Source organism: Anomaloglossus baeobatrachus, chromosome 8, assembly GCF_048569485.1.
Source record: "Anomaloglossus baeobatrachus isolate aAnoBae1 chromosome 8, aAnoBae1.hap1, whole genome shotgun sequence".
NCBI lineage: Eukaryota > Metazoa > Chordata > Amphibia > Anura > Aromobatidae > Anomaloglossus > Anomaloglossus baeobatrachus.
In genome coordinates this window covers 86,140,442-86,165,655 of record NC_134360.1, presented here as the reverse complement: position 1 = coordinate 86,165,655, position 25,214 = coordinate 86,140,442, and the positions used below count along the sequence as shown (strand labels likewise).

The 25,214-nt window shown below is 49.8% G+C and overlaps 1 protein-coding gene across 1 annotated transcript in view; it reads right to left on the bottom strand.

Moving 5' to 3' along the window:
- DESI1 (desumoylating isopeptidase 1) overlaps positions 1-25,214 on the bottom strand; it is a 39,720-nt gene that overhangs the window by 7,355 nt on the left and 7,151 nt on the right. Inside the window, exons 4-5 of the mRNA XM_075321867.1 lie at positions 19,311-19,420; positions 7,256-7,378 (exon numbers count right to left, since the gene is read on the bottom strand). Of these exons, the coding sequence (XP_075177982.1) occupies positions 7,256-7,378; positions 19,311-19,420 (233 nt within the window). The remainder of the gene's footprint in view (positions 1-7,255; positions 7,379-19,310; positions 19,421-25,214) is intronic.

Sequence of the window (25,214 nt, the reverse complement as noted above, 5' to 3'; positions counted from 1 at the left end):
GGCTGAAAGTATGTAGTAGTTATATTCTTGTGTAGGGGGGGTTAACTCTTAGCATCCCAGTCAGCTCCCTCCAGCCCACTCATTTCTATACAGCAGTCAGCTGCTCACCTCCTTCTCATCTTCTGAAAAGAGATATACAGTTCTTGCAGCAGAGCTGTGTGTGTGCTGTGAATGAAGCAGTGTTGTGTGCTCTGCATAGCCATGTGCATAGTGTGAATGCTGCATAGAAACACTAACAGAAGCTGACTGTTTGAACGCCTGATTGAGTCCTATTTTTTTTTCGTACAAGTGCTATCTGCAGTTTTCACAGGCAGCACTTGTACCTGTAATAGTCTATGGGGCCATTCACATGGCTGTGATATTTTGTGGACAGAGTGGTCCGCAGAAAGACACGAAAACATGTCTGATCTTGACCCAAGGGTCCAATCAAAATCGGCAATGTAAGTCTATGGGTCTGTGAAAAAAAAATAAAATAAAAACAACAAAATGGTCAGCACTTGGATGGCTGGCATCCGCTTTTCACAGACTCGCAGACAGGAGTAGGAGGTGGAGAAACCCCATTTTCTTTTCTTCACATATGAGATATATTGATGACACTTGGACCCCACTCTGGTGCAAATTTTTTTTTTTTTTAAAACAATGTGGTCAGTTTTATTTTTGGATGTGTAAAAAAGAGAATTTTGTTTACATACCGTAAATTCTTTTTCTTATAGTTCCGTCTTGGGAGACCCAGACCTTGGGTGTTTAGCTTCTGCCTCCGGAGAACACACAAAGTACTACACCTAAAAGTGTAGCTCCTCCCTCTGAGCTTATACACCCCCTGGTGAGCCAGTCCCAGCCAGTTTAGTGCAAAAGCTGAAGGAGAATAGCCACCCACAAGTAGAACATAGCAAGAGCCGGAACAACCGGAGACTCTGTCCACGACAACAGCCGGTGATAACACGCGGAACAAGGAAATTGCCAACAGGCAACAGGGAGGGTGCTGGGTCTCCCAAGACGGAACTATAAGAAAAAGAATTTACAGTAAGTAAACAAAATTCTCTTTTTCTTTATCGTTCCTTTGGGAGACCCAGACCTTGGGACGTTCCAAAGCAGTCCGTGGGTGGGAATAAACAGAAAAACTAAGAAGTAGGCAGAACCTAACTTCACAAATGGGCGACAGCCGCCTGAAGGATGCGTCTGCCCAAGCTCGCATCTGCCGAAGCAAGAGCATGCACTTGGTAGTGCTTCGAGAAGGTATGCAGGCTAGTCCAAGTGGCAGCCTGACAGACTTGTTGAGCCGTAGCCTGGTGCCTAAAAGCCCAAGAGGCACCGACAGCCCTGGTCGAGTGTGCTTTGATCCCCGGCGGGGGAGGCACCTGAGTACTCTGGTAGGCGTCCGAAATGGTCGACCTAATCCAACGGGCTAAGGTCGGCTTAGAAGCAGGGAGGCCTTTGCGCCGACCTGTGGTTAGCACAAAAAGAGAGATGCACCGCCTAAGCGCAGCGGTGCGAGACACACAGATGCAGAGAGCACGCACCAGATCTAGAGTATGCAGCGCTTTTTCAAAGCGATGAACAGGGGCCGGACAGAAGGAAGGTAAGGTAATGTCCTGGTTAAGGTGGAAGGGAGAGACCACCTTAGGAAGAAAGTCCGGAGTTGGACGGAGAACCACCTTGTCTTGATGAAAAACTAAAAAAGGTGACTCCGAGGAGAGCGCAGCCAAATCAGAGACTCTCCTGAGAGAAGTTATGGCAACCAGAAAGGCCACTTTCTGTGAAAGCCGATACAAAAAAACATCCCCAAGAGGCTCGAAGGGGGGCTTCTGCAAGACCGTGAGAACCAAGTTAAAGTCCCAGGGATCCAAGGGCCGCCGGTAAGGCGGAATGATGTGAGACGCGCCTTGCATGAAGGTGCAGACCTGAGACAGCCGAGCGAGACGCCGCTGGAACAAAACTGACAGAGCTGAAACTTGTCCCTTGAGAGAGTTGAGGGACAGTCCTAGCTGCAGACCGGACTGTAGAAAAGACAGAAGGGTCGGCAAGGAGAATGGCCAAGGAGGATGGCCGTTAGAGCGACACCAGGACAGGAAAATTTTCCAAGTCCTGTGATAGATCTTAGCGGAGGAAGACTTGCGGGCCCGAGTCATAGTGGAGATGACTTCAGGAGGAATACCAGAAGCCGTCAAAATCCAGGACTCAAGAGCCACGCCATCAATTTGAGAGCCGCAGAATTCGGGCGGAAAAATGGACCTTGCGAGAGTAGGTCTGGACGATCCGGGAGATGCCACGGCATCTCTATGGACAGTTGGAGCAGGTCCGGATACCAAGATCGCCTGGGCCAGTCCGGTGCAATGAGGATGAGTCGACGGCCCTCCATTCTGATCTTGCGCAGGACTCTGGGCAAAAGAGCTAGAGGGGAAAACACGTAGGACAGACGAAACTGGGACCAGTCCTGAACCAGAGCGTCCGCGGCGAAGGCCTGAGGATCGTGGGAGCGAGCCACGTAAACAGGAACCTTGTTGTGACGGGATGCCATTAGGTCCACGTCCGGAGTGCCCCATTTGCGGCAGATTGACTGAAACACTGTCGGGTGCAGGGACCATTCGCCACCGTCCACGCTTTGACGGCTGAGATAATCTGCCTCCCAGTTGTCCACGCCTGGGATGTGGACTGCGGATATGGTGGACCTGGAGTCCTCCGCCCATTCAAGAATGCGTTGTACCTCCATCATTGCCAGGCGGCTGCGTGTCCCACCTTGATGATTGATGTAGGCAACCGCTGTCGCGTTGTCTGACTGGACCCGAATGTGCCTGCCCGCCAGCAGATGGTGAAATGCTAGGAGAGCTAGAAGCACAGCTCTGGTTTCCAGCACATTGATTGAAAGGGCTGACTCGGACGGAGTCCAAGTACCCTGCGCTCTGTGGTGGAGACATACCGCTCCCCAGCCGGATAGGCTGGCATCCGTGGTGAGAATCACCCAGGACGGGGCCAGGAAGGAGCGCTTCCTTAATAATTTCATCTAGTTGTTCACCGAACAGCCTAGACCCAGCAAATGGGAGCCCAGCAAGGTACTTCTTTGAAGAAGCGTCTGCCTTCCACTCTCGAAGCCACAAGATCCTGCTGATAGCGAGGGAATTAGCCGAAGCCACCGCAGTGCGGTGAGAAGCCTCCAGCATGGCAGACATGACGTAGGATGAAAAGGCTGAAGCCTGGGAAGTTAAGACAACCATTTCAGGCATAGAGTCCCTAGTGAGGGAATGCATCTCCTCTAGAGAAGCAGAGATGGCTTTGAGAGCCCACACTGCTGCAAAAGATGGGGAGAACGAGGCCCCTGCCGCCTCATATACAGACTTGGCCAGAAGGTCAACCTGGCGGTCAGTGGGATCCTTAAGTGAGGTGCCATCAGCCACTGATACAACGGTCCGGGCTGAGAGCCTAGACACCGGAGGGTCTACCTTTGGGGAGTGAGCCCACTCCTTGACCACCTCATGTGGAAAAGGAAAACGGTCATCAGAACCACGCTTTGGGAAGCGTTTGTCAGGACAGGCCCTGGGTTTGGTCACAGCAGTCTGAAAACTGGAGTGGTTAAAGAACACACTCTTTACTCTCTTAGGCGAGGTAAACTGGTGCTTTTCTGCCAGAGAGGGTTGCTCCTCTGATACTGGCGGATTGAGATCCAGTACAGAATTAATGGAAGCAATCAAGTCACTAAGATCTGAGTCACCCTCGGAAAGATCAATGCGGTACATGGAGTTAGCCTCCGAGCCCCCTGTAAAGGCATCCTCATCATCCTGCGAGTCAGCTCTTGAATCAGAGCCGCGGGAGGAGGAGGGGGAGGAAACCCTGCGCCTTCTCTTAGGAGGACGGGGTCTGGGCCCTGATGATGAATCCTCTGTGAGCTCCGGTGGACGGAGGTCAGATGATAGAGATCCTAAGGGACCCTTAGCAGTAGAGGCACCCTGTGAACGGGGCTGATGCATATTCATCAAAGTCCTGGACAGAAGTCCCATGGACTCAGAAAAAGACTGGGAGATAGACCTAGAAAAGGATTCTACCCAGGCCGGGGGTTCAGCCACAGGTGCAGAAGCAGCCTGAGAGACCACTGGGGGTGAGACTCCAGGCTATGGCACCGCCAAGTTAGAGCAGACATCACAATGTGGATAGGTGCTCGGTTCAGGCAGCAGGAGCTTACATGCAGTGCATGCAGCATAAAGCTTTGGAGCCTTGCTCCTCGTGTGAGACATGCTGCTGGAGTGGGGACTCTACAAAGAGAATGAACCCCAGGGAGTATATACGGAGGTCCACAACCAGAGACCAGTTGTGGCTTACCAGACCGCTGGAAGCGGTGTTGTGTGCCCTCCAGATCCCGAAGCCCGGACCCCCAATGCACAGCACCTCAGCAGGGATGCAGAGTGCAGGCCAGCGCAGAGTGAACCCTGTCTGAGAAAATGGCCGCCGGAGCGAAGAGAGGGGGCGGGACTTGGGGGCGTTCCTGTAGGAAAGCTGCTGAGACGCAGGGCCAGGTCCCTGGGGATGAGTGCTCCGGTCCAGCAGGGTCCTAAAGGGCTGCGGATGGAGACCGGTCTCCTGCCAGGCATGGAGACCGCGCTGGCTCCCACTTCAAGCCAGAGCCCAGGAGGGATGGTGAAGGAGCACGGCATGTAAGGCTCCAGCCTTGGAAATCAACCTTACAACACCACCGACACAGTGGGGTGAGAAGGGACATGCCGTGGGTCCAGACATGGACCCGCACTTCTTCAATCTCATTCCAAAAAGGAAAAAATCATATGAGAATGCATGTGTGGATGTATGCCTCCTGAACACAAAGCGATAAACTGGCTGGGACTGGCTCACCAGGGGGTGTATAAGCTCAGAGGGAGGAGCTACACTTTTAGGTGTAGTACTTTGTGTGTCCTCCGGAGGCAGAAGCTAAACACCCAAGGTCTGGGTCTCCCAAAGGAACGATAAAGAAAATCGGATCTCTTAAGCTTTGTGCCCACGCTGCATTTTTTCCTGCAGATTACAATACTGCAAGGAAAACTGCATCCCAGCAAAGTGTATGAGGATCCTGACACGCTGTGCACATGTTGCAGATTTTTTCCTTGCAGATTTTGATGCAGAATAAAATCAGCATGTCAATTCTTTCTGAGTTTTTTCCTGTGTTTGATAAAATGCACTGCAGTACTCAAGCTCGATCACTGCAGTGTCAATGAAGCACTCACAGCACTGACACTTCGCTTCCACACCATGCATATGGCATGGTCTGTGAGGCGACTCGTAGCTCAGTAACTCGGGGTCATCATGGCTACGAACCAGGGAGGCTATGGCAGTGATCGGGTCCCCGTGATCGCATTAGAGGGACAGGTAAGCGATTCCTCTCCCTGCCTCCTGAATGCTGTATTTAGGGGGTTAAATTGCTGGAAGCGGCGTGGGCACCGCTCAGGGCAGTGAAAGTCGGGTCCCAGCTGTAACCTCACCTGGAGACAATTGCGAGGGGTACAGCACAGGAACCACCGCGACTGACATGACCTAAAAACTTATAAAAACAACGCAAGGAAAAACACATAAACCCTGCGAAAACACGATAAAGAATGCGCGGTTTTTTTTCTCCTGCGTTTTTCCTGCCAAAACATGCAGTTGTGTGCAAAAAATCTGCACACAAATCTGCTATATGGGCAAATACCCTTAATGAGCCCTTAACCCAACTGCCTTTGCCTCTGTATACAGTCTCCCTATAGAACTCCACACAGCACTGTCTGATCCCCGTAATATGGACCCTCCACACCTGCTGAATTACACCACCAGAGAAGTTTTAATCAGTAAAAAATATATTTTTCTAGGGTGTGTCTTCTAGTAAGGTACAAAAGGATAAAGAGTTGCACACCAGTCACAATGTATATGGGAATGATGAAAAGCAGAACTGCTATGGGAATACTAGACTGAAAAATACAATGAACTATCTGAAAAAGTGAAAAAACATGAAAATGGAATATGCATAACTGCTATTAATAATAGGAATGAGAGATGTTTTACCATTGTATTGATCAATGCAAAGGAGCCCCAAGACCAACGCCAAGGTAATCTCTATTTATTTTCTAGTAAGGTGCGTCCTATAGTCTGGAAAATATTGTAGTCCTGGTGCAACCAAAAGATCACTTCTCTAAATGAAGACGGCTCATACCACCCATCGTCTCTGGAGAGAAGTCTCCCTGCTATATTCTGATGGGATCCAGTCCTGCTCTCTGCTACAATTTATTCTGTGGTACATTTTCTTTTATAACAGTAAATGGGGCAAAAAAAAACCCAAAACAAACTGAATTAATCAGACAGCTATCTGTATAACCATCACCTTGTGCTTAACCTCTTAGTGATGTATACAGCTTTTAAAATTCCTATTCATCACTAGGTAAAGGCTGCTCAATTTCTACAGCATAGCCACGATACAGAAAAAGTAAAATCAGAACAAGAACAAAAAAAGACCCCACAAAGTCTGTTAACACAGACCAGCTTTGGGCGCTACATGACCACTGACTTGTAAATATATTCTGATCAGTAATTTAATTTAATAGCATGGACCATGGAAAATGATGCGCTCTTAACATTCTGTAATAGATCTCTCTGCAAATAGGTTGCCATTTTACTTGGCAGTGCGAGTCCCGTTTACACAGAACAATGTGGTGCCGACAATGTTGATTAAAGGGAATCTGTCACCAGGTTTTTGCTCCTCCATTTGAGAGCAGCATAATGTACCGTAGAGACAGAAATCCTGATCCCAGCGATGTGTCACTTACTGGGCTGTTTGTCGTCATTTTGATAAAATCAATGTTTTCTCTGCTGCAGATCAAGCAGTTATACAGAGCTCATGAATATTCTGGACAACCTGCAGCATGTCAAGTAGTCCTCTAATGATAATCTACTGCTGATTAAACTGTGCTTTTATATAAACTGGACTAAGCAGCCCAGTAAGTCACACATCGCTGGAATCAGTGTTTCTGCCCCTATATTAAGCTGCTCTCAGATTTGGTGGCAAATACCGGGGGACAGATTGCCTTTAAAAATAATATCAGCTGATGCGTTTTACTTGTTCATTTACGCAGGCAACTAATTTGAAGTTTGTTATAAAATGCTCATTTGTCTATCAGGAGGTCACTGGTCACTCTGTAAATATCAAGTTAAAATTTTAATAATCTAAAAAACAAAACGATGACGAAAATGAGAAAATAAATAAATAAATAAATAAATAAATCACAAAATACTCAAGAAATGTACTTACGTGGACAGGACTTCAGACGGCAGCTCTGTAATGTAGGACGGGATCTTCCTCCCAGTCAGGAACTGAGCGACTTCATTAGTGAATGTATTGCAATTGTGATCAAACAAATGGTAGGACTCCCCACTGTGGAGAAGATAGAAAACAGCAGAGAATGAAGAAACAGCATTGGCGTCAAATAAGATGAAAAACAGGACATTAAGAGAAGCAAACGTGATGAGGTCTTGGAATAGATCAGTAAGGGGAGAATTCAAGTGTTTTTCATAAGGAGAGATGGAAATCTCCACTTCGGTTTAGAATAAAACACGATCTGCACGCTCTTCCTCACGTGAGTGTGTGCTGATCAGCTCGGCCAGGTAGGGTCTTAGGGAATGAAGGTCACATAACATCTTACAATACAACTATCCTCCTTCACGTGTGGAGCTGATCAGGTAAGAAGTAAAGCTGGTGTCACACATAACGACGACGACAACGACGTCGCTGCTACGTCACCATTTTCTGTGACGTTGCAGCGACGTCCCGTCGCTGTCGCTGTGTGTGACATCCAGCAACGACCTGGCCCCTGCTGTGAGGTCGCCGGTCGTTGCTGAATGTCCAGCTTCATTTTTTGGTCGTCACTCTCCCGCTGTGACACACACATCGCTGTGTGTGACAGCGAGAGAGCGACGAAATGAAGCGATCAGGAGCCGGCACTGGCAGCTGCGGTAAGCTGTAACCAGCGTAAACATCGGGTAACCAAGGGAAGACCTTTCCCTGGTTACCCGATGTTTACGCTGGTTACCAGCCTCCGCTCTTGCTGCCAGTGCCGGCTCCTGCACTGTGACATGTGGCTGCAGTATGCATCGGGTAATTAACCCGATGTATACTGTAGCAAGGAGAGCAAGGAGCCAGCGCTAAGCAGTGCGCGCGGCTCCCTGCTCTCTGCACTGTGACATGTAGCTGCAGCACACATCGGGTTAATTAACCCGATGTGTGCTGCAGGAGAGCAAGGAGCCAGCGCTAAGCGCGGCTCCCTGCTCTCTGAACTGTGACATGTAGCTGCAGCACACATCGGGTTAATTAACCCGATGTGTGCTGCAGGAGAGCAAGGAGCCAGCGCTAAGCGCGGCTCCCTGCTCTCTGAACATGTAGCACAGCGACCTTATGATCGCTGCTTCTGCTGTGTTTGACAGCTAAGCAGCGATCATAACAGCGACTTACAAGGTCGCTGTTACGTCACCGAAAATGGTGACGTAACAGCGACGTCGTTGTCGCTGTCGTTTAGTGTGACACCAGCTTAACAGCAGATGTAGGGAGATCAGATATTATGGCTGCCTGGAGGGTATCATCAGCATCATACAGGGGCAGTTTATGGCACGTTACTGCCAAGATTGACCACCATGACACCTTTATTTTAGAAAAGTGGGTTTATGCTTTAGAGACATTTATAGCTGAACTTACACACAATACTGCCCTTATAACTCCACTACCTCTCTATTCCTCGCCCACCACCGGTCGCCTGTAAGTGATTGACAGGTCACTTACTGTATCTTTTCACTCCTGCATTGGTCATTCTAGTGAAAATGATGGTCAGTGTCTGGTCAATCTGCAAATGACAGCCGAACAGACACTGACAATCTCCTTAGTCAGGACTTGACAGTGCATACACCGCCCTGGGAAAACCTGGCGAGAGAGGCCAGTCACTAAAAGGAGAGCAACCTGTCAATCACCGATAGGACGGAGGGAGCAGAGCTACAAGAGCAGTGTCCACCCACTGGAACTGTGCATAACAAATTTAAGGGGTAGTCAAAATATCCTATTCCAATATGTATTAAGATTATTATTATTATTATTATTATTATTATTATTAATAATAATAATAATAATAATAATAATATAATATCAATTACTTCCAATTAGAAGAAGGGAATTTTGTTTACTTACCGTAAATTCCTTTTCTTCTAGCTCCTATTGGGAGACCCAGACAATTGGTGTATAGCTTCTGCCTCCGGAGGCCACACAAAGTATTACACTTTAAAAAGTGTAACCCCTCCCCTCTGCCTATACACCCTCCCGTGCATCACGGGCTCCTCAGTTTTGGTGCAAAAGCAGGAAGGAGGAAACTTATAAATTGGTCTAAGGTAAATTCAATCCGAAGGATGTTCGGAGAACTGAACCATGAACCAAAAGAACAATTCAACATGAACAACATGTGTACACAAAAAAACAACAGCCCGAAGGGAACAGGGGCGGGTGCTGGGTCTCCCAATAGGAGCTAGAAGAAAAGGAATTTACGGTAAGTAAACAAAATTCCCTTCTTCTTTGTCGCTCCATTGGGAGACCCAGACAATTGGGACGTCCAAAAGCAGTCCCTGGGTGGGTAAAAGAATACCCCGATAAAAAGAGCCGAAAACGGCCCCTTCTTACAGGTGGGCAACCGCCGCCTGAAGGACTCGCCTACCTAGACTGGCATCTGCCGAAGCATAGGTATGCACCTGATAATGTTTCGTGAAAGTGTGCAGACTCGACCAGGTAGCCGCCTGACACACCTGCTGAGCCGTAGCCTGGTGCCGCAATGCCCAGGATGCACCCACGGCTCTGGTAGAATGGGCTTTTAGCCCTGAAGGAATCGGAAGCCCAGAAGAACGGTAGGCTTCAAGAATCGGTTCCTTGATCCACCGAGCCAAGGTTGACTTGGAAGCCTGCGACCCCTTACGCTGGCCAGCGACAAGGACAAAGAGCGCATCAGAACGGCGCAGGGGCGCCGTGCGAGAAATGTAGAGCCTGAGTGCTCTCACTAGATCTAACAAATGCAACTCCTTTTCACATTGGTGAACTGGATGAGGACAAAAAGAAGGTAAGGAGATATCCTGATTGAGATGAAACGGGGATACCACCTTAGGGAGAAATTCTGGGACCGGACGCAGAACCACCTTATCCTGGTGAAAAACCAGGAAGGGTGCTTTGCATGACAGCGCTGCCAACTCCGACACTCTACGGAGCGAAGTGACTGCCACTAGAAAGGCCACCTTCTGCGAAAGACGTGATAGAGAGACATCCCGCAGTGGCTCGAGAGGTGGCTTCTGAAGAGCCTTTAGCACTCTGTTAAGATCCCATGGTTCCAGCGGCCTCTTGTAAGGTGGGACTATGTGGCAAACTCCCTGCAGGAACGTGCGGACCTGTGGAAGCCTTGCTAGACGCTTTTGAAAAAATACGGATAGCGCCGATACTTGTCCCTTCAGAGAGCCGAGAGACAAACCCTTGTCCATTCCGGATTGAAGGAAGGAAGGAAAAGTGGGTAAGGCAAACGGCCAGGGGGTAAAACCCTGATCGGAGCACCAGGATAAGAAGATCCTCCAAGTCCTATGATAGATCTTGGCGGACGTTGGTTTCCTGGCCTGTCTGATAGTGGCAATGACATCTTGAGATAAGCCTGAGGACGCTAGGAGCCAGGACTCAATGGCCACACAGTCAGGTTGAGGGCCGCAGAATTCAGATGGAAAAATGGCCCTTGAGACAGCAAGTCTGGTCGGTCTGGGAGTGCCCACGGTTGACCCACCGTGAGGTGCCACAGATCCGGGTACCACGACCTCCTCGGCCAGTCTGGAGCGACGAGGATGGCGCGGCGGCAGTCGGACTTGATCTTGCGTAACACTCTGGGCAGCATTGCCAGAGGAGGAAATACATAAGGTAGTCGAAACTGCGACCAATCCTGCACTAATGCGTCCGCCGCCAGAGCTCTGTGATCTTGAGACCGTGCCATGAAAGCCGGGACTTTGTTGTTCTGCCGAGACGCCATGAGGTCGACGTCCGGCGTCCCCCAGCGGCAACAGATCTCTTGAAACACGTCCGGGTGAAGAGACCATTCCCCTGCGTCCATGCCCTGGCGACTGAGAAAGTCTGCTTCCCAGGTTTCTACGCCCGGGATGTGAACTGCGGAGATGGTGGAGGCTGTGGTCTCCGCCCACAGCAGAATCCGCCGAACTTCTTGGAAGGCTTGACGGCTGCGCGTGCTGCCCTGGTGGTTGATGTACGCGACCGCCGTGGCGTTGTCCGACTGTATGCAGATCTGCCTGCCTTCCAGCCACAGATGGAACGCGTTTAGGGCTAGGTACACTGCCCTTATCTCCAGAACGTTGATCTGAAGGGAGGACTCTGTCAGAGTCCAGGTTCCCTGAGCCCTGTGGTGGAGAAAAAACGCTCCCCACCCTGACAGACTCGCGTCCGTCGTGACCACAGCCCAGGATGGGGGCAGGAAGGATTTTCCCTTCGACAGAGAAGTGGGAAGAAGCCACCACTGAAGAGAGGTTTTGGCTGCCAGAGAAAGGGAGACGTTCCTGTCTAGGGACGTCGACCTCCTGTCCCATTTGCGGAGAATGTCCCATTGGAGTGGACGCAGATGAAACTGCGCAAACGGGACTGCTTCCATCGCTGCCACCATCTTCCCCAGGAAGTGCATGAGGCGCCGCAAGGGGTGTGACTGGGCCCGAAGGAGAGAGCGCACCCCAGCTTGCAGCGAACCCCGTTTGTCCAGCGGGAGCTTGACTATCGCTGAGAGAGTATGAAACTCCATCCCGAGGTAAGTCAGTGATTGAGCCGGAGTCAATTTTGACTTTGAGAAATTGATGATCCACCCGAACCTCTGGAGAGTCTCCAGAGCAACAGCCAGGCTGTGTTGACATGCCACCCGGGAGGGTGCCTTGACCAGGAGATCGTCTAAGTAAGGGATCACCGAGTGACCCTGAGAGTGCAGGACTGCCACCACGGCTGCCATGACCTTGGTGAAGACCCGTGGGGCTGTCGCCAGGCCGAAAGGCAGTGCCACAAACTGAAGGTGTTCGTCCCCAATGGCGAAACGCAGGAAGCGTTGATGCTCTGGTGCGATCGGCACATGGAGATAGGCATCCCTGATGTCGATTGATGCTAGGAAGTCTCCTTGTGACATCGAGGCGATGACAGAGCGGAGAGATTCCATGAGAAACCGTCTGGTGCTCACATGTCTGTTGAGCAATTTGAGGTCCAAAACGGGACGGAATGATCTGTCCTTTTTTGGCACCACGAACAGGTTGGAGTAAAAACCGCGACCACGTTCCTGAAGGGGAACGGGGATCACAACTCCTTCTGTCTTCAGAGTGTCCACCGCCTGAGCAAGTGCATCGGCTCGCTCGGGGGGCGGAGATGTTCTGAAGAAGCGAGTCGGAGGACGAGAGCAGAACTCTATCCTGTAACCGTGAGACAGAATGTCTCTCACCCACCGGTCTTGGACATGTGGCCACCAGGCGTCGCCAAAGCGGGAGAGCCTGCCACCGACCGAGGATGCGGTTTGTGGAGGCTGAAATTCATGATGAGGCCGCCTTGGAGACGGTGCCTCCGGCGGTCTTTGGAGGACGTGACTTAGACCGCCATGTAGAAGAGTTCCTCTGGCCCTTCTGTGGCCTGTTGGACGAGGATGATTGGGATCTGGCTGAGGGTCGAAAGGACCGAAACCTCGCCTGAATTTTCCGTTGCTGAGGTCTGTTTGGCTTGGATTGGGGTAAGGACGAGTCCTTTCCCTTCGATTGCTTAATAATTTCATCCAATTGCTCGCCAAACAATCGGTCGCCAGAAAAAGGCAAACCGGTCAAGAACTTCTTGGAAGCAGAGTCTGCCTTCCATTCGCGTAGCCACATGGCCCTGCGGACTGCCACCGAATTGGCGGATGCTACCGCTGTACGGCTAGCAGAGTCCAGGACGGCATTCATGGCGTATGACGAAAAAGCCGACGCCTTAGAAGTCAAAGACGCTACTTGCGGAGCAGAGGTACGTGTGACCGAATTAATCTCAGACAGACAAGCTGAGATAGCTTGGAGTGCCCACACGGCTGCAAAGGCCGGGGCGAAAGACGCGCCTGTGGCTTCAAAGATGGATTTCATTAGGAGCTCTATCTGCCTGTCAGTGGCATCCTTGAGCGATGAACCGTCAGCCACTGCTACTACGGATCTAGCCGCCAGTCTAGAGACTGGGGGATCCACTTTGGGACATTGAGCCCAACCCTTGACTACGTCAGAGGGGAAGGGGTAACGTGTGTCATTAAGGCGCTTAGAAAAGCGCTTGTCCGGAAAAGCTCTGTGCTTCTGGACAGCATCTCTGAAGTTAGAGTGATCGAAAAAAGCACTCCGTGTACGTTTGGGAAACCTAAACTGGTGTTTCTCCTGCTGTGAAGCCGACTCCTCCACACACAGGTAGAGGCGGGGGAGATAGATCTAGCACCTGGTTGATTGACGCTATAAGGTCATTTACTATGGCGTCCCCATCAGGTGTATCAAGATTGAGAGCCACGTCAGGGTCAGAGCCCTGGGCTGCGACCTCTGCCTCATCCTCCAGAGAGTCCTCAAGCTGAGACCCCGAACCGCGTGATGAAGTCGGGGAAGATTCCCAGCGAGCCCGCTTAGCCGGTCTGGGACTGCGGTCCGTGCCGGAGTCCTTCACGGGATACGTAGGGGCCACCCCAGGAGCATGCTGCGGCACAGACCGAGATGGGCCTGGAGGCGATGACCCCGCAGTGTCCGGGGCCTGTGTAAGGGCCGGTCTGGACTGTAAGGCTTCTAGTATCTTAGCAGACCATTTGTCCATAGACTGAGCCATGGATTGTGAAAGTGACTCAGAGAGTTTCTCAGCTAAAACTGCAAACTCTGTCCCTGCCGTCTGGACAGGGGAGGCCGGCGGTTCTACCTGGGCCGAGGGTCCCACCAGTGCCCGAGGCTCCGGCTGAGTGAATACCCCAGGGTCCGAGCATTGCTCACAGTGAGGGTAGGTGGAACCTGCAGGTAGCATAGCCGCACAAGAGGTACAGGTTGCAAAATAGCCCTGTGTCTTGGAACCCTTGCTCCTTGTGACCGACATGTTGTTCTCTCCTATGAGAGTAATCACAGAGGGTATATAGCAAAGGGCTAAACACTGCGGCTGAACCTAGAAAATGTATACAAATATAATATACAGTTCGGCACCCTAGGGGGACCAGCACCGGGTGACCGGTGTGGCTTACCGACCGCCCAGAGCGGTGTGTGTCCACCAGATTCCCTGCCTTGGGTCTCCCAGAGCTGCAGACAGAAGTCCTCCACCGGCAGAATGTGTTTAAAACATGGCTGCCGGCGTTCTAAGGGGAGGAGGGAGCCGTGGGCGTGCCTCAATAAGTGCGGGAATCTGGTGCCCCAGAGTGATGAGTGAGGGGGGAGGAGGACACCAAAGTATGCTCCAGCCCTCACAGTCGGCGTCAGGCCGACCGTCCCGCCCTTACCCCTGACTGGCAGGCCCGGGGGCGGGAGTTTAATGCACTAGGCCGCAAAAGCCGGGGACTAAATTTAATACCGCGGCCGGCAAGCAGGCGCGGTCGGCGCGGTAGTCCCGGTCTTCACGCAAAAACAGCAGCCGCTGCAGCGTCTGAGACCAAGTGCTCCATGCACCGTCCCCAAGGGGACACAGAGTACCTTCATGATGCAGGGCCTGTCCCTGATGATACTCAGTCTCCTGTCCGTCAGAATCTCACAGGGGCTGCGGAGGGAGCCCGGTCCCAGTGCCTGGATGACCGGTTAGGATCCCACTTCTCCCAGAGCCTCTAAGGGGTGGGGAAGGAAAACGGCATGTGGCTCCAGCCTGTGTACCCGCAATGGGTACCTCAACCTTAACAGCACCGCCGACTTAGTGGGGTGAGAAGGGAGCATGCCGGGGGCCCTGTCAGGGGCCCACTTTTCTTCCATCCGATATAATCAGAAGCTGCTGCTGACTAAAATGTGGAGCATGAGTGAATGTGTGCCTCCTTCAACACAAAGCAAAAAACTGAGGAGCCCGTGATGCACGGGAGGGTGTATAGGCAGAGGGGAGGGGTTACACTTTTTAAAGTGTAATACTTTGTGTGGCCTTCGGAGGCAGAAGCTATACACCAATTGTCTGGGTCTCCCAATGGAGCGACAAAGAAATGTAGTATAGTTCTCCTGATTAGCCATGTCTCTTACCTCATGTGCAGGGCATTGCAGCTTAGATATTCATGGTTACGACCACTAGCAAATAACTAATTTTCACCATGGATACCTAAGCTGCAATGTCTGGCATATGAGGTAAGAGTAAAAGCTAATCTGGAGAACTATACTACTGTATTTTTCAGACTATAAGATGCTACTTACCATAAGAGGCACCACAGGTTTATAAAGCAGAAAATAAAAAAAAACAATTTTCATATAAATTAAAGCTCACCTGGTGGTGTAAAGTAGAGAGGTCATTAGCACTATTTTTAATGTGCTAGGGCAGAATAGGGAGGTAATAAATCTATTGTTCGTGTCTCTTTGCAATGTGTATTGAACACACACACAGCTCTGCTATATGCAAACTACATGTAGATATAGACACATACCACTCTGCTACATGCACATATAGACACATATCACTCTGCTACAAGCACATATAGACAAATACAGCTTAGCTGCATGCAAATATGCACATACTTTACATTACCCCATTTTGCAGTTACACTTACACATATTACTGCACCTTGCAGTCTCCCACACATATACTATACATTATGACATCTTGCAGTTTTTGATAAGGAGCTGAATGGAGGCTGCAGCAGCTGAAGAACCTTCCAGTTTAGGACCTTTCAGGTCATGTGATCAGTTACATGAACTAAAAGGTCCTGCAGTTAAATGGTTAGAAAGTCCTTCAGCCTCCGTTCAGCTCCCGGTAGTTTCCTCTCTTGCTCAGCAGCGATCACATAGATCACTGTGCGGCAGGAGGACAGCTCTCTTTCATCGGGGAGAATGCGGTGTCTGTGTTCTCCTCCATCACAGGAAGCTGTCTCTAAAGTTTAGGACGCACACACTTTTTATCAGTTTTTGTTGTTAAAAAAAAGTCAATCTTATAGTGTGAAAAATATGGTACGAGGCATTTGCTGATATTATTATTACTATATATTGGTATAGGATCTTGGAGATGGGAATATCCCTTTAACAATAAATTTATTCGACTCGTAAACTCAGATTAGCTGGCATTAGTGTGTAGTTAAAAAAAAAAGGTGGGCTGGGGGGAATCTTTCTGCCTCAGGACACTGTTTATCGGCAGCTTATACATACATGCACATAGCATTTTTTCGGTAGGTTTACTTCTCCATCTAAGGGTTCCTTTTTGTTTCTCCCATGCATACGTCATTTTACTATCTGGAGGGGGTCTATCTGGGTATTATACCAGTGATGCATAACTATCTTTTTACCCCCTACCTTAGGAACCAGTTTTATATTAGATCGTTTGACATAACGTATACTTTGATTATTATACTACATCTACCTATTATTGTGTGATCATGCATCATGCCCCTATCAGTGCTCTCTTTTGTATGTTTTTAACCTGATTTTGGTACTCATGGTTAAAAGGAGATTTGTGTATATAATTTCTAATTGGAGGTATTTGCTAATATTTTTAGATTGGCTACATATTGGAATAGGAAATGAGAATACTCCTTTAAGTGCTGGGACACACGTATGCTCCACCCGGACACACGGCCCATGTGAAAACACACACGTGTGTGCAGGCCCATTGATTTTAATGGGTCTACATGTGCCCATGTCTCCAGTATGTGTGAAAACGGAAGTCACACGTACCGGAGACACGGATGTATGAAGGAGGCCTACATTTCTATTTAACATCGCACTCCTGAGTCCTTCCCTGGTGAGAGGGGGGAAATCAGATTAAGTCTGGTCAGGAGCAATGTCAGGACAGTTACTCAGGCATCTCCACCATTAGGAGTGTCCCTGAGATTAGGGATCACATAGGGCCCCTTAGTGTGAGGGACAGCATAGGTGCCCTATCCCTCGTTGTCCAACAAGTCACATTGTGACTATAATATGGAACAGTCCATTTTGAGTTTTTTTTAGTTTTGAAAAAATATTATCATTGGGAGGTTTGTCTAATAAATTGTGGATTTATACAACAACGGCCGATGATTTGAATGTTAACCTCCCTCATTTGCATTGATCATTTAGGAAAATCATAGAAAAATAGCATTTGCATAATAATTTGTAGCATGATGTAAAGAGGATTTTGGGAAATAGATTCTTACAAGGGGTGGCCCGACACCTACAATTTCCTTTCTAAATTTCTATTTTTACACCTCAACCACTTTTGTAATTGGCTTTATTATAAAGTGCGCTACCTTCTTCCTATCTAGCTAATCTCTAAGTGTGGTTTTTTTTAAGCACTTCCTGTGACGTTTTGTTTGAGAGGGTTCTCAAACGAGAAGTTACAGGGGCTGCACTTCCTTCTCTGCAGCGTCTATCGCCCCTCCTGGAACCTGACATCTTCCTGTCCAGCACTGCAATTACTACAGTTTTTTGCATTGCTGCCCTCTAAAGACATCCTGCATCCATGGTGACAGAAGCTGTGGGAAATGTGAGTGCAGCGCCGGCCCTCTGCTGCTATCTCCACAGCTACACTGTGAAACAAGACTTCATCAGGAGGCGGAGATCGAAGCAGTGAGTGACACCAGCGCTGCCCCAAAGCTTCTATCACCAGCCCCTGATGATGATTCCTTTGAGGCCGCTGCTAGAAGCTATGAAGACTACATAAGTAAGGATGGTTGACCTCGGGGAGATCAACATCCAACACCGCGGAGACACCATCACGTGTTTCTCAACGCAGTGACACTAGAACAAGGCCCCCTGGGAAAATGTGCAAAACAAGAATGCCGCGGAGACACCATCACATGTTTCTCAACGCTGGCAGGAAACTAGCCAGGTCTTTCACCGGGAAGGAACAATCACGGGAAGGGCAGTCTCCAGTCAAGGAGACCACTGCCCTTCCCGTGGTTGTTCCTTCCCGGTGAAAGAACTGGCTAGTTTCCTGCCAGCGTTGAGAAACATGTGATGGTGTCTCCGTGGCATGCTTGTTTTGCAGAAGCTATGAAGCAGCGCTGATGTCACTCACAGCTTCTATCTCTGCCCCCTGACAACATCTAATTTCATGTGGGAGCTGCTGCTGTATATAGGAGGCTATATGGGGGCTCCTACTGTATATAGGGGGCTTTGCCACGCTGACTACACCATCTAGGTTTACTGTTAGGCCACTTTGCGTTCCTTTTACGTGGTATATGGTACACAATCTACTAATCACAGTCTGACACATTCATTATAGTTTGAAAAAGGTCTGATGTTAAGACCAAAACATTACAGTATTTTCTACAAATAAAAAACTTTTTTGTTGATCATACTCAATACAGGAGTGCTAATTCTCTATTTAATGTACATAGGAAGCTATGTGGGGGCTCCTACTGTATATAGGAGGCTATGTGGGGGCTCCTACCTGGGTCCAATCATCCAAAGGGGGAGTTCACATACCCAGTAATCATCCGTTTGAAAAAGATCCAGTCGTTTTATTTACTGGATCCATTTCAAACTGTTGCACACCAATGATTTAACAAAAGCATCCAGCAGCAATCAGTTATTTTTTTAGCTGGACTAAGAATTTATGAAGATACCACTATTTTGTCCAGCTAAATAAAAAAAAAATGATTGCTGCTGGATCCATTTGCTAAATTGTTGAAATAAATGTGAACGGATCAAATATAAAGTTGATAACTTCACTGGATCCATTTCCTACTGCTGATTACTGGACATGTGAGCAGTGCAGAGACAGGGAGGCCGGAGGGCTGTGACATACAGAGGCTAGGCTGAAGATACATGTCCTGTGATCATCCGTTAAAACAGATCCTGCAGAGATCCATTGGCAAAATGATGTGTGCCGGATACGTTTAACATGGAATCTATGGAGAATGGATTCAATAACTGTTGCTATTTATCTTCTATTTGTAACGGATCTTGAAAGACAAAAATGGATCCGTTACAAATGCAAGAATAAAAGGACGACTAAATAGCAATCCATTCATGGATCCGTCCTCTATAGACTCTAATGTTAAAAAAAGGATCTGGCGGAAATCAGTTATTTAACAACAGACAAAAGTTGTGTCTGCAGAACTTTTTTCTGCTAACGAATCTCTGCATGATCCGACGATGTGAACTCAGCCGTATGTGGTTTTCATTTATATTACAGGGCTGCCCACCTGAAGCCAGACTCTCCCAGGGATGCCAGGTACTCGAGGAAGATGTCCTCTGTCACTTCAGTGTTTCCGAGGTCTACTACATTGTCGGGTTCCCCCAGCATTGTTCCTCCCTTGGAATAAAGAAAAAAAAATAAATTGAAGGGAAAAATGCATCTGATCTGAATGAAGAACTAGTGTCATTTCAGTCACATTATTGTAGAGTTTTGTTATGTTATATATATATATATGTATATATATATATATATATATATATATATATATATATATATATATCATTTAGAATGTTGTCTGCTTTGCTAAAAGTCTACCGGCATTATATGTGACCTCAGACTTCTGAATCCTAAGGGGTACTTTGCACACTACGATATCGCAGCTGCGATGTCGGTGAGGTCAAATCGAAAGTGACGCACATCCGGCCTCGCTGTCTTCATCGGAGAATGTGAATCCTTTTTGATACGATTAACGAGCGCAAAAGCGTCGTAATCGTATCATCGGTGTAGTGTCCAACATTTTCATAATTTCTCTGCAGCGACAGGTACGATGTTGTTCCTCGTTCCCCTGCGGCAGCACACATCGCTGTGTGAGAAGCCGCAGGAGCGAGGAACATCAGCGTACCAGCGTCACCGCGGCTCACGCCGGCTATGCGGAAGGATGGAGGTGGGCGGGACGTTTACATCCCGCTCATCTCCACCCCTCCGCTTCTATTGGCCGCCTGCCGTGTGACGTCGCTGTGACGCCGCACGACCCGCCCCCTTAAAAAGGAGGCAGGTCGCCGGCCAGAGCGACGTCGCAGGGCAGGTATGTGCATGTGAAGCTGCCGTAGCGGCATGCTACGGCAGCTATCACAAGATATCGCTGCTGCGACGGGGGCGGGGACTATCGCGCTTGGCATCGCTGCCATCGGCTTGCGATGTCGTAGTGTGCAAAGTACCCCTTAGTGTAAGGTGCACACACTGTCAGGATTTTCTGGTATTGACAGTCACATGACCAATTTGCATACTATTAGCCACATCACAACTAGACGTGCTTGGTTCCTCTCAGTACAAGTGAATTGAGAGAAGCCAAGCATGTCTAGCCAGCATGTCACAACATGTATGCAAAACGGATACTTGCAAAACTAGTGAATCCTGACAGTGTGCACAACACATACTGTCAGGATTCTTTAGTATTGACAGTCACATTACCACTTTCCATACTTCTGGCCACACTCCAACTAGATGTGCTCAGCTCCTCCCAGTACAAGTGAATTGGGAGAAGCCAAGCACGTCTAGTCGACATGTGACAATATGTATGTAAAACTGCTGAATCCTGACAGTATGTACCATGTGCTGTCAGGATTCAAACATCCGTAATAACAGAGTGATTGCAGACTTTTTCAGAAAACTGGCAACCCCTTTAACGCTATATGGGAAGAAATTTAAAGAAAACCTGTCATCAGGATCATTAAAAGTATAGGCATAAAGGTGCTATTCTACTGATTATTAGGTAAATTTTAGTTTAGAAATCCACACCCTGGTTGTTCTTCAATGATCATTAGAAGTTGTGGTGCAATAAGCTTTTTGTGCATCGGCATGGGACGGTGGGGCTTGACTGAGAGTGGGGTCTTCAGCTCTGCCACAGCCCCTCAGCTGCCTCTTAGGGTCAAATATTCTTAGTACACTGTGTGCAGAATTATTAGGCAAATGAGTATTTTGATCACATGATACTTTTTATACATGATGTCCTACTCCAAGCTGTATAGGCTGAGAGCCAACTACCAATTAAGTAAATAAGATGATGTGCATCTCTGTAATGAGGAGGGTGCGGTGTAATGACATCAACACCCTATATAAGGTGTGCTTAATTATTAGGCAACTTCCTTTCCTTTGGCAAAATGGGTCAGAAGAGAGATTTGACGGGCTCTGAAACGTCCAAAATTGTGAGATGTCTTTTGAAGCATGATCACCGAACAATCAAGCATTTCATGGCAAATAGCCAACAGGGTCGCAAGAAGCGTGTTGGGCAAAAAAAGCGCAAAATAACTGCCCATGAATTGAGGAAAATCAAGCGTGAAGCTGCCAAGATGCCATTTGCCACCAGTTTGGCCATATTTCAGAGCTGCAACGTTACTGGAGTATCAAAAAGCACAAGGTGTGCCATAATTAGGGACATGGCCAAGGTAAGGAAGGCTGAAAAACTACCAGCTTTGAACAAGAAACAAGATAAAACGCCAAGACTGGGCCAAGAAATATCTTAAGACTGATTTTTCAAAGGTTTTATGGACTGATGAAATGAGAGTGACTCTTGATGGGCCAGAGGCTGGATCAGTAAAGGGCAGAGGGCTCCACTCCGACTCAGACGCCAGCAAGGTGGAGGTGGGGACTGGTATGGGCTGTTATCATCAAAGGTGAACTTGTGGGACATTTTTGGGTTGAGTATGCAGTGAAGCTCAACTCCCGGACCTACTGCCAGTTTCTGGAAGACAACTTCTTCAAGCAGTGGTACAGGAAGAAGTCGGTATCGTTCAAGAAAAACATGATTTTCATGCAGGACAATGCTCCATCACATGCATCCAACTACTCCAGAGCGTGGCTGGCCAGTAAAGGTCTAAAAGATGAAAAAATAATGACATGGGCCCCTTGTTCACCTGATCTGAACCCCATAGAGATCCTGTGGTCCCTCATAAAATGTGAGATCTACAGGGAGGGAAAACAGTACACCTCTCGGAACAGTGTCTGGAGGCTGTGGTGGCTGCTGCATGCAATGTTGATCGTAAACAGATCAAGCAACTGACAGAATCTATGGCTGGTAGGCTGTTGAGTGTCATAATAAAGAAAGGTGGCTATATTGGTCAGTAATTTTTTTGGGTTTTGTTTTTGCATGTCAGAAATGTTTATCTCTAAATTTTGTGCAGTTATATTGGTTTACCTGGTGAAAATAAACAAGTGAGATGGGAATAGATTTGGTTTTTAATAAGTTGCCTAATAATTCTGCACAGTAATAGTTACCTGCACAAACAGATGTCCTCCTAAGATAGCCAAATCTAAAAATAAATCCCACTCCAACTTCCACAAATATTAAGCTTTGATATTTAGGAGTCTTTTGGGTTGATTGAGAACATAGTTGTTGATCAATAATAAAAAAATCCTCTAAAATACAACTTGCCTAATAATTCTGCAGACGGTGTATTTAAAATTTTGCAGCAGTGGCATCTCTTGCACACACTGATCTCCCATTGGCTTTGGTAAAATGGCGCCGGTGTTGGTACGTGCAGATTTAGATCTTGGCTCAATGAGCAGCCGAGATTTCAATCTGTGTATGAACCGCCCCGACACTATTTTACTGAAATCCACTGAAAGGTCAATGCCAGGGAGTGGGTCTAAAACATGGAAAATATCCAAATCTTTAAATTATTTTATTTTTTTGCAATTTTCATTTACACTGAAAAAGTTATTCATGTGTGAATGAGGCCCTAGGGCAGGGGAACCTCCGGCCCGCATGCAGCCTATGATTACATTTCCTGTGGCCCCCGGGCAGATTCCCAGGGACCGCAGTGTTCAGGCGGCGGCTGCATCTTGCTGTCTGCTGGCCCTTTAAACTCTGTACACAATGCACACCCACCAACCTGGAGGGAGCACATACATTTTAAGCTCAACCATGCATACGATAGAGTATTACGTTCTCCCGCTGTCCAATGCCAGCGTGAGGACGTATTTTGTGAATGGGGTAAGTCTGCAATGCGCTCTTGTTTCACAGAAGAGGAGCGGATGCCCCTCCAGCCTCCTCCCCGGGCCTGTGTGTGGGCCCCTCCAGCCTCCTCCCCGGGCCTGTGTGTGGGCCCCTCCAGCCTCCTCCCCGGGCCTGTGTGTGGGCCCCTCCAGCCTCCTCCCCGGGCCTGTGTGTGGGCCCCTCCAGCCTCCTCCCCGGGCCTGTGTGTGGGCCCCTCCAGCCTCCTCCCCGGGCCTGTGTGTGGGCCCCTCCAGCCTCCTCCCCGGGCCTGTGTGTGGGCCCTTCCAGCCTCCTCCCCGGACCTGTGTGTGGGCCCCTCCAGCCTCCTCCCCGGATCTGTGTGTGGGCCCCTCCAGCCTCCTCCCCGGACCTGTGTGTGGGCCCCTCCAGCCTCCTCCCCGGACCTGTGTGTGGGCCCCTCCAGCCTCCCCGGGCCTGTGTGTGCCTCCCCAGGGCTGTATATACCACCAATGATGTTTGTATCCCCCCCCCCCAACTATGTCTGTGCCCTCCAGTGATGCATATGTACTGCCCCGAGCTCGGCTGCAACCGAGCCGCTTGGATCGGGGCTCGCTGGTGGGTGGCTCAAGCGTCTCCGGACCCGGGGGCCCCGTGGTCACCTTCGATCTGAAAGGGGGGCTGGCGCTTTTTTGGGGGGGGGGGACGTAGGTGTACAGCCGGAGCCGTGTTTGAGTTCATGACGCCACCCACGGGATGTGGTGAAGGTAGGTACCACCGCTGCAGTTACGGGTCCTCCTTCGTACTCCTCAAGACTGTATGGTGGGGGAGGGGACTGGGCGTGCCTCTGGGTACTACGGCTCACCCCCCTCTTTACGTCGAGGGCGAACCATCCCCTCAATGTCGGGTGTAGCTCACAAGCTCTCCTGGCTTCAGATCCCGGTCGGGATGACCAACGGGAAGATGCGGGTACACGTCCCTCCGGGACACAAATATTTCCGCTTCCAGGCCCATCCACGGCGGGGGTCAAACTGATGCACCTGGCCTTCAAAGGTCGGGCCCCGCACCTTATAGGTGGCGCTGCGGAGGTTCTCCTTCTCTCAGATGGTCCGGACCAGCACCTCCGCCTTCTTCTTTTCTCGAGCCGCAATCTCCCGGCCCAGCTGGTTCTGCTGCCGCTCCCAGTACGGAGCGCCTGCCTGCTCCGGGTCACTCTGTGCAGGGGTCGGGCCCAGCCGGAGCTCCCCTGTGTCGGCTACGACTGGTACCTTCTGCGTTGGGGAGCCCCGCTGTGTCGTGGCCTGCTCAGCTGCCTTGCAGTGGCAACCCCGCGATGCCTCAGCCGAGGCCTGGGTTTTGGGAGCGGCCAGCTTCGCCTGCTGGGCCCACTTCCGGTCGGCGGCCACCTCCATCTTGGCTGGGCGGACTGCCGGGGCCTTGGGTAGCTGGGACACGACTTCCTCCGGGACTGGCGGGTTCACTCTTGGTCCGGGCACTCTCCGGGGGCCACTCTTCCACGGGAGCGGGATTGGTGCTGGTGGGATGATCGGCCGTCCACGGGCTGCTTCCACAGGCGGGTCCTCACGGGCGGATAGGACGGGCTCCATTGCCGGGGGCAGCGGCAACCAGTACAGGCGGCAACATAGAGGGCAGGGGCAGACCGGGTCCCTCAGCCGTGTAGGCCGGTCCCTCAGGGACATAGGGGCATGGGTCGCTTACCCGCTCCTCCAAGATTGCCTCCACTTCACGTACTCGCACGGCCGCAGCTATTTCCTCCATCTTGGCCACCCACCGCTCCATTAAGAAGCGCACCTGGGCCTGCAGACAGCGGCACATCAGCGTCGTCCGGGCTTCCACCCACGCTGCTGTTCCAGGCGGGGGCTCCGGGACTTCGGGCTTGCCGGACGGGTCAGCCATGTCGCTTTCTCGGGATCCAGGAACCAAAAGGGTAGCAGGGTCCTGGAGTCCCTGCCCTTTATCAGCTCGGTCACATGTCGCTGAATCTTCACCCGCCCCCCCCTTGGTCTTTTGCCGGCACTTCGTTCTTTTCTTTTTGCTGGAAGTCTCGTTTTGCGACTTCCGGCTCACTTTCCGACTGTGTTCCCAGGGGACGGGGCTTCAGCTTTCACGTCCTTTCTGCGGGGAAGATGACTCTGGAAGGAATCTTCGCGCCAAAAGAGGCGGGAAGATGGCGGATTTTCCGAAATTTCACAACGGATCACCGCTGACTTCACTTCA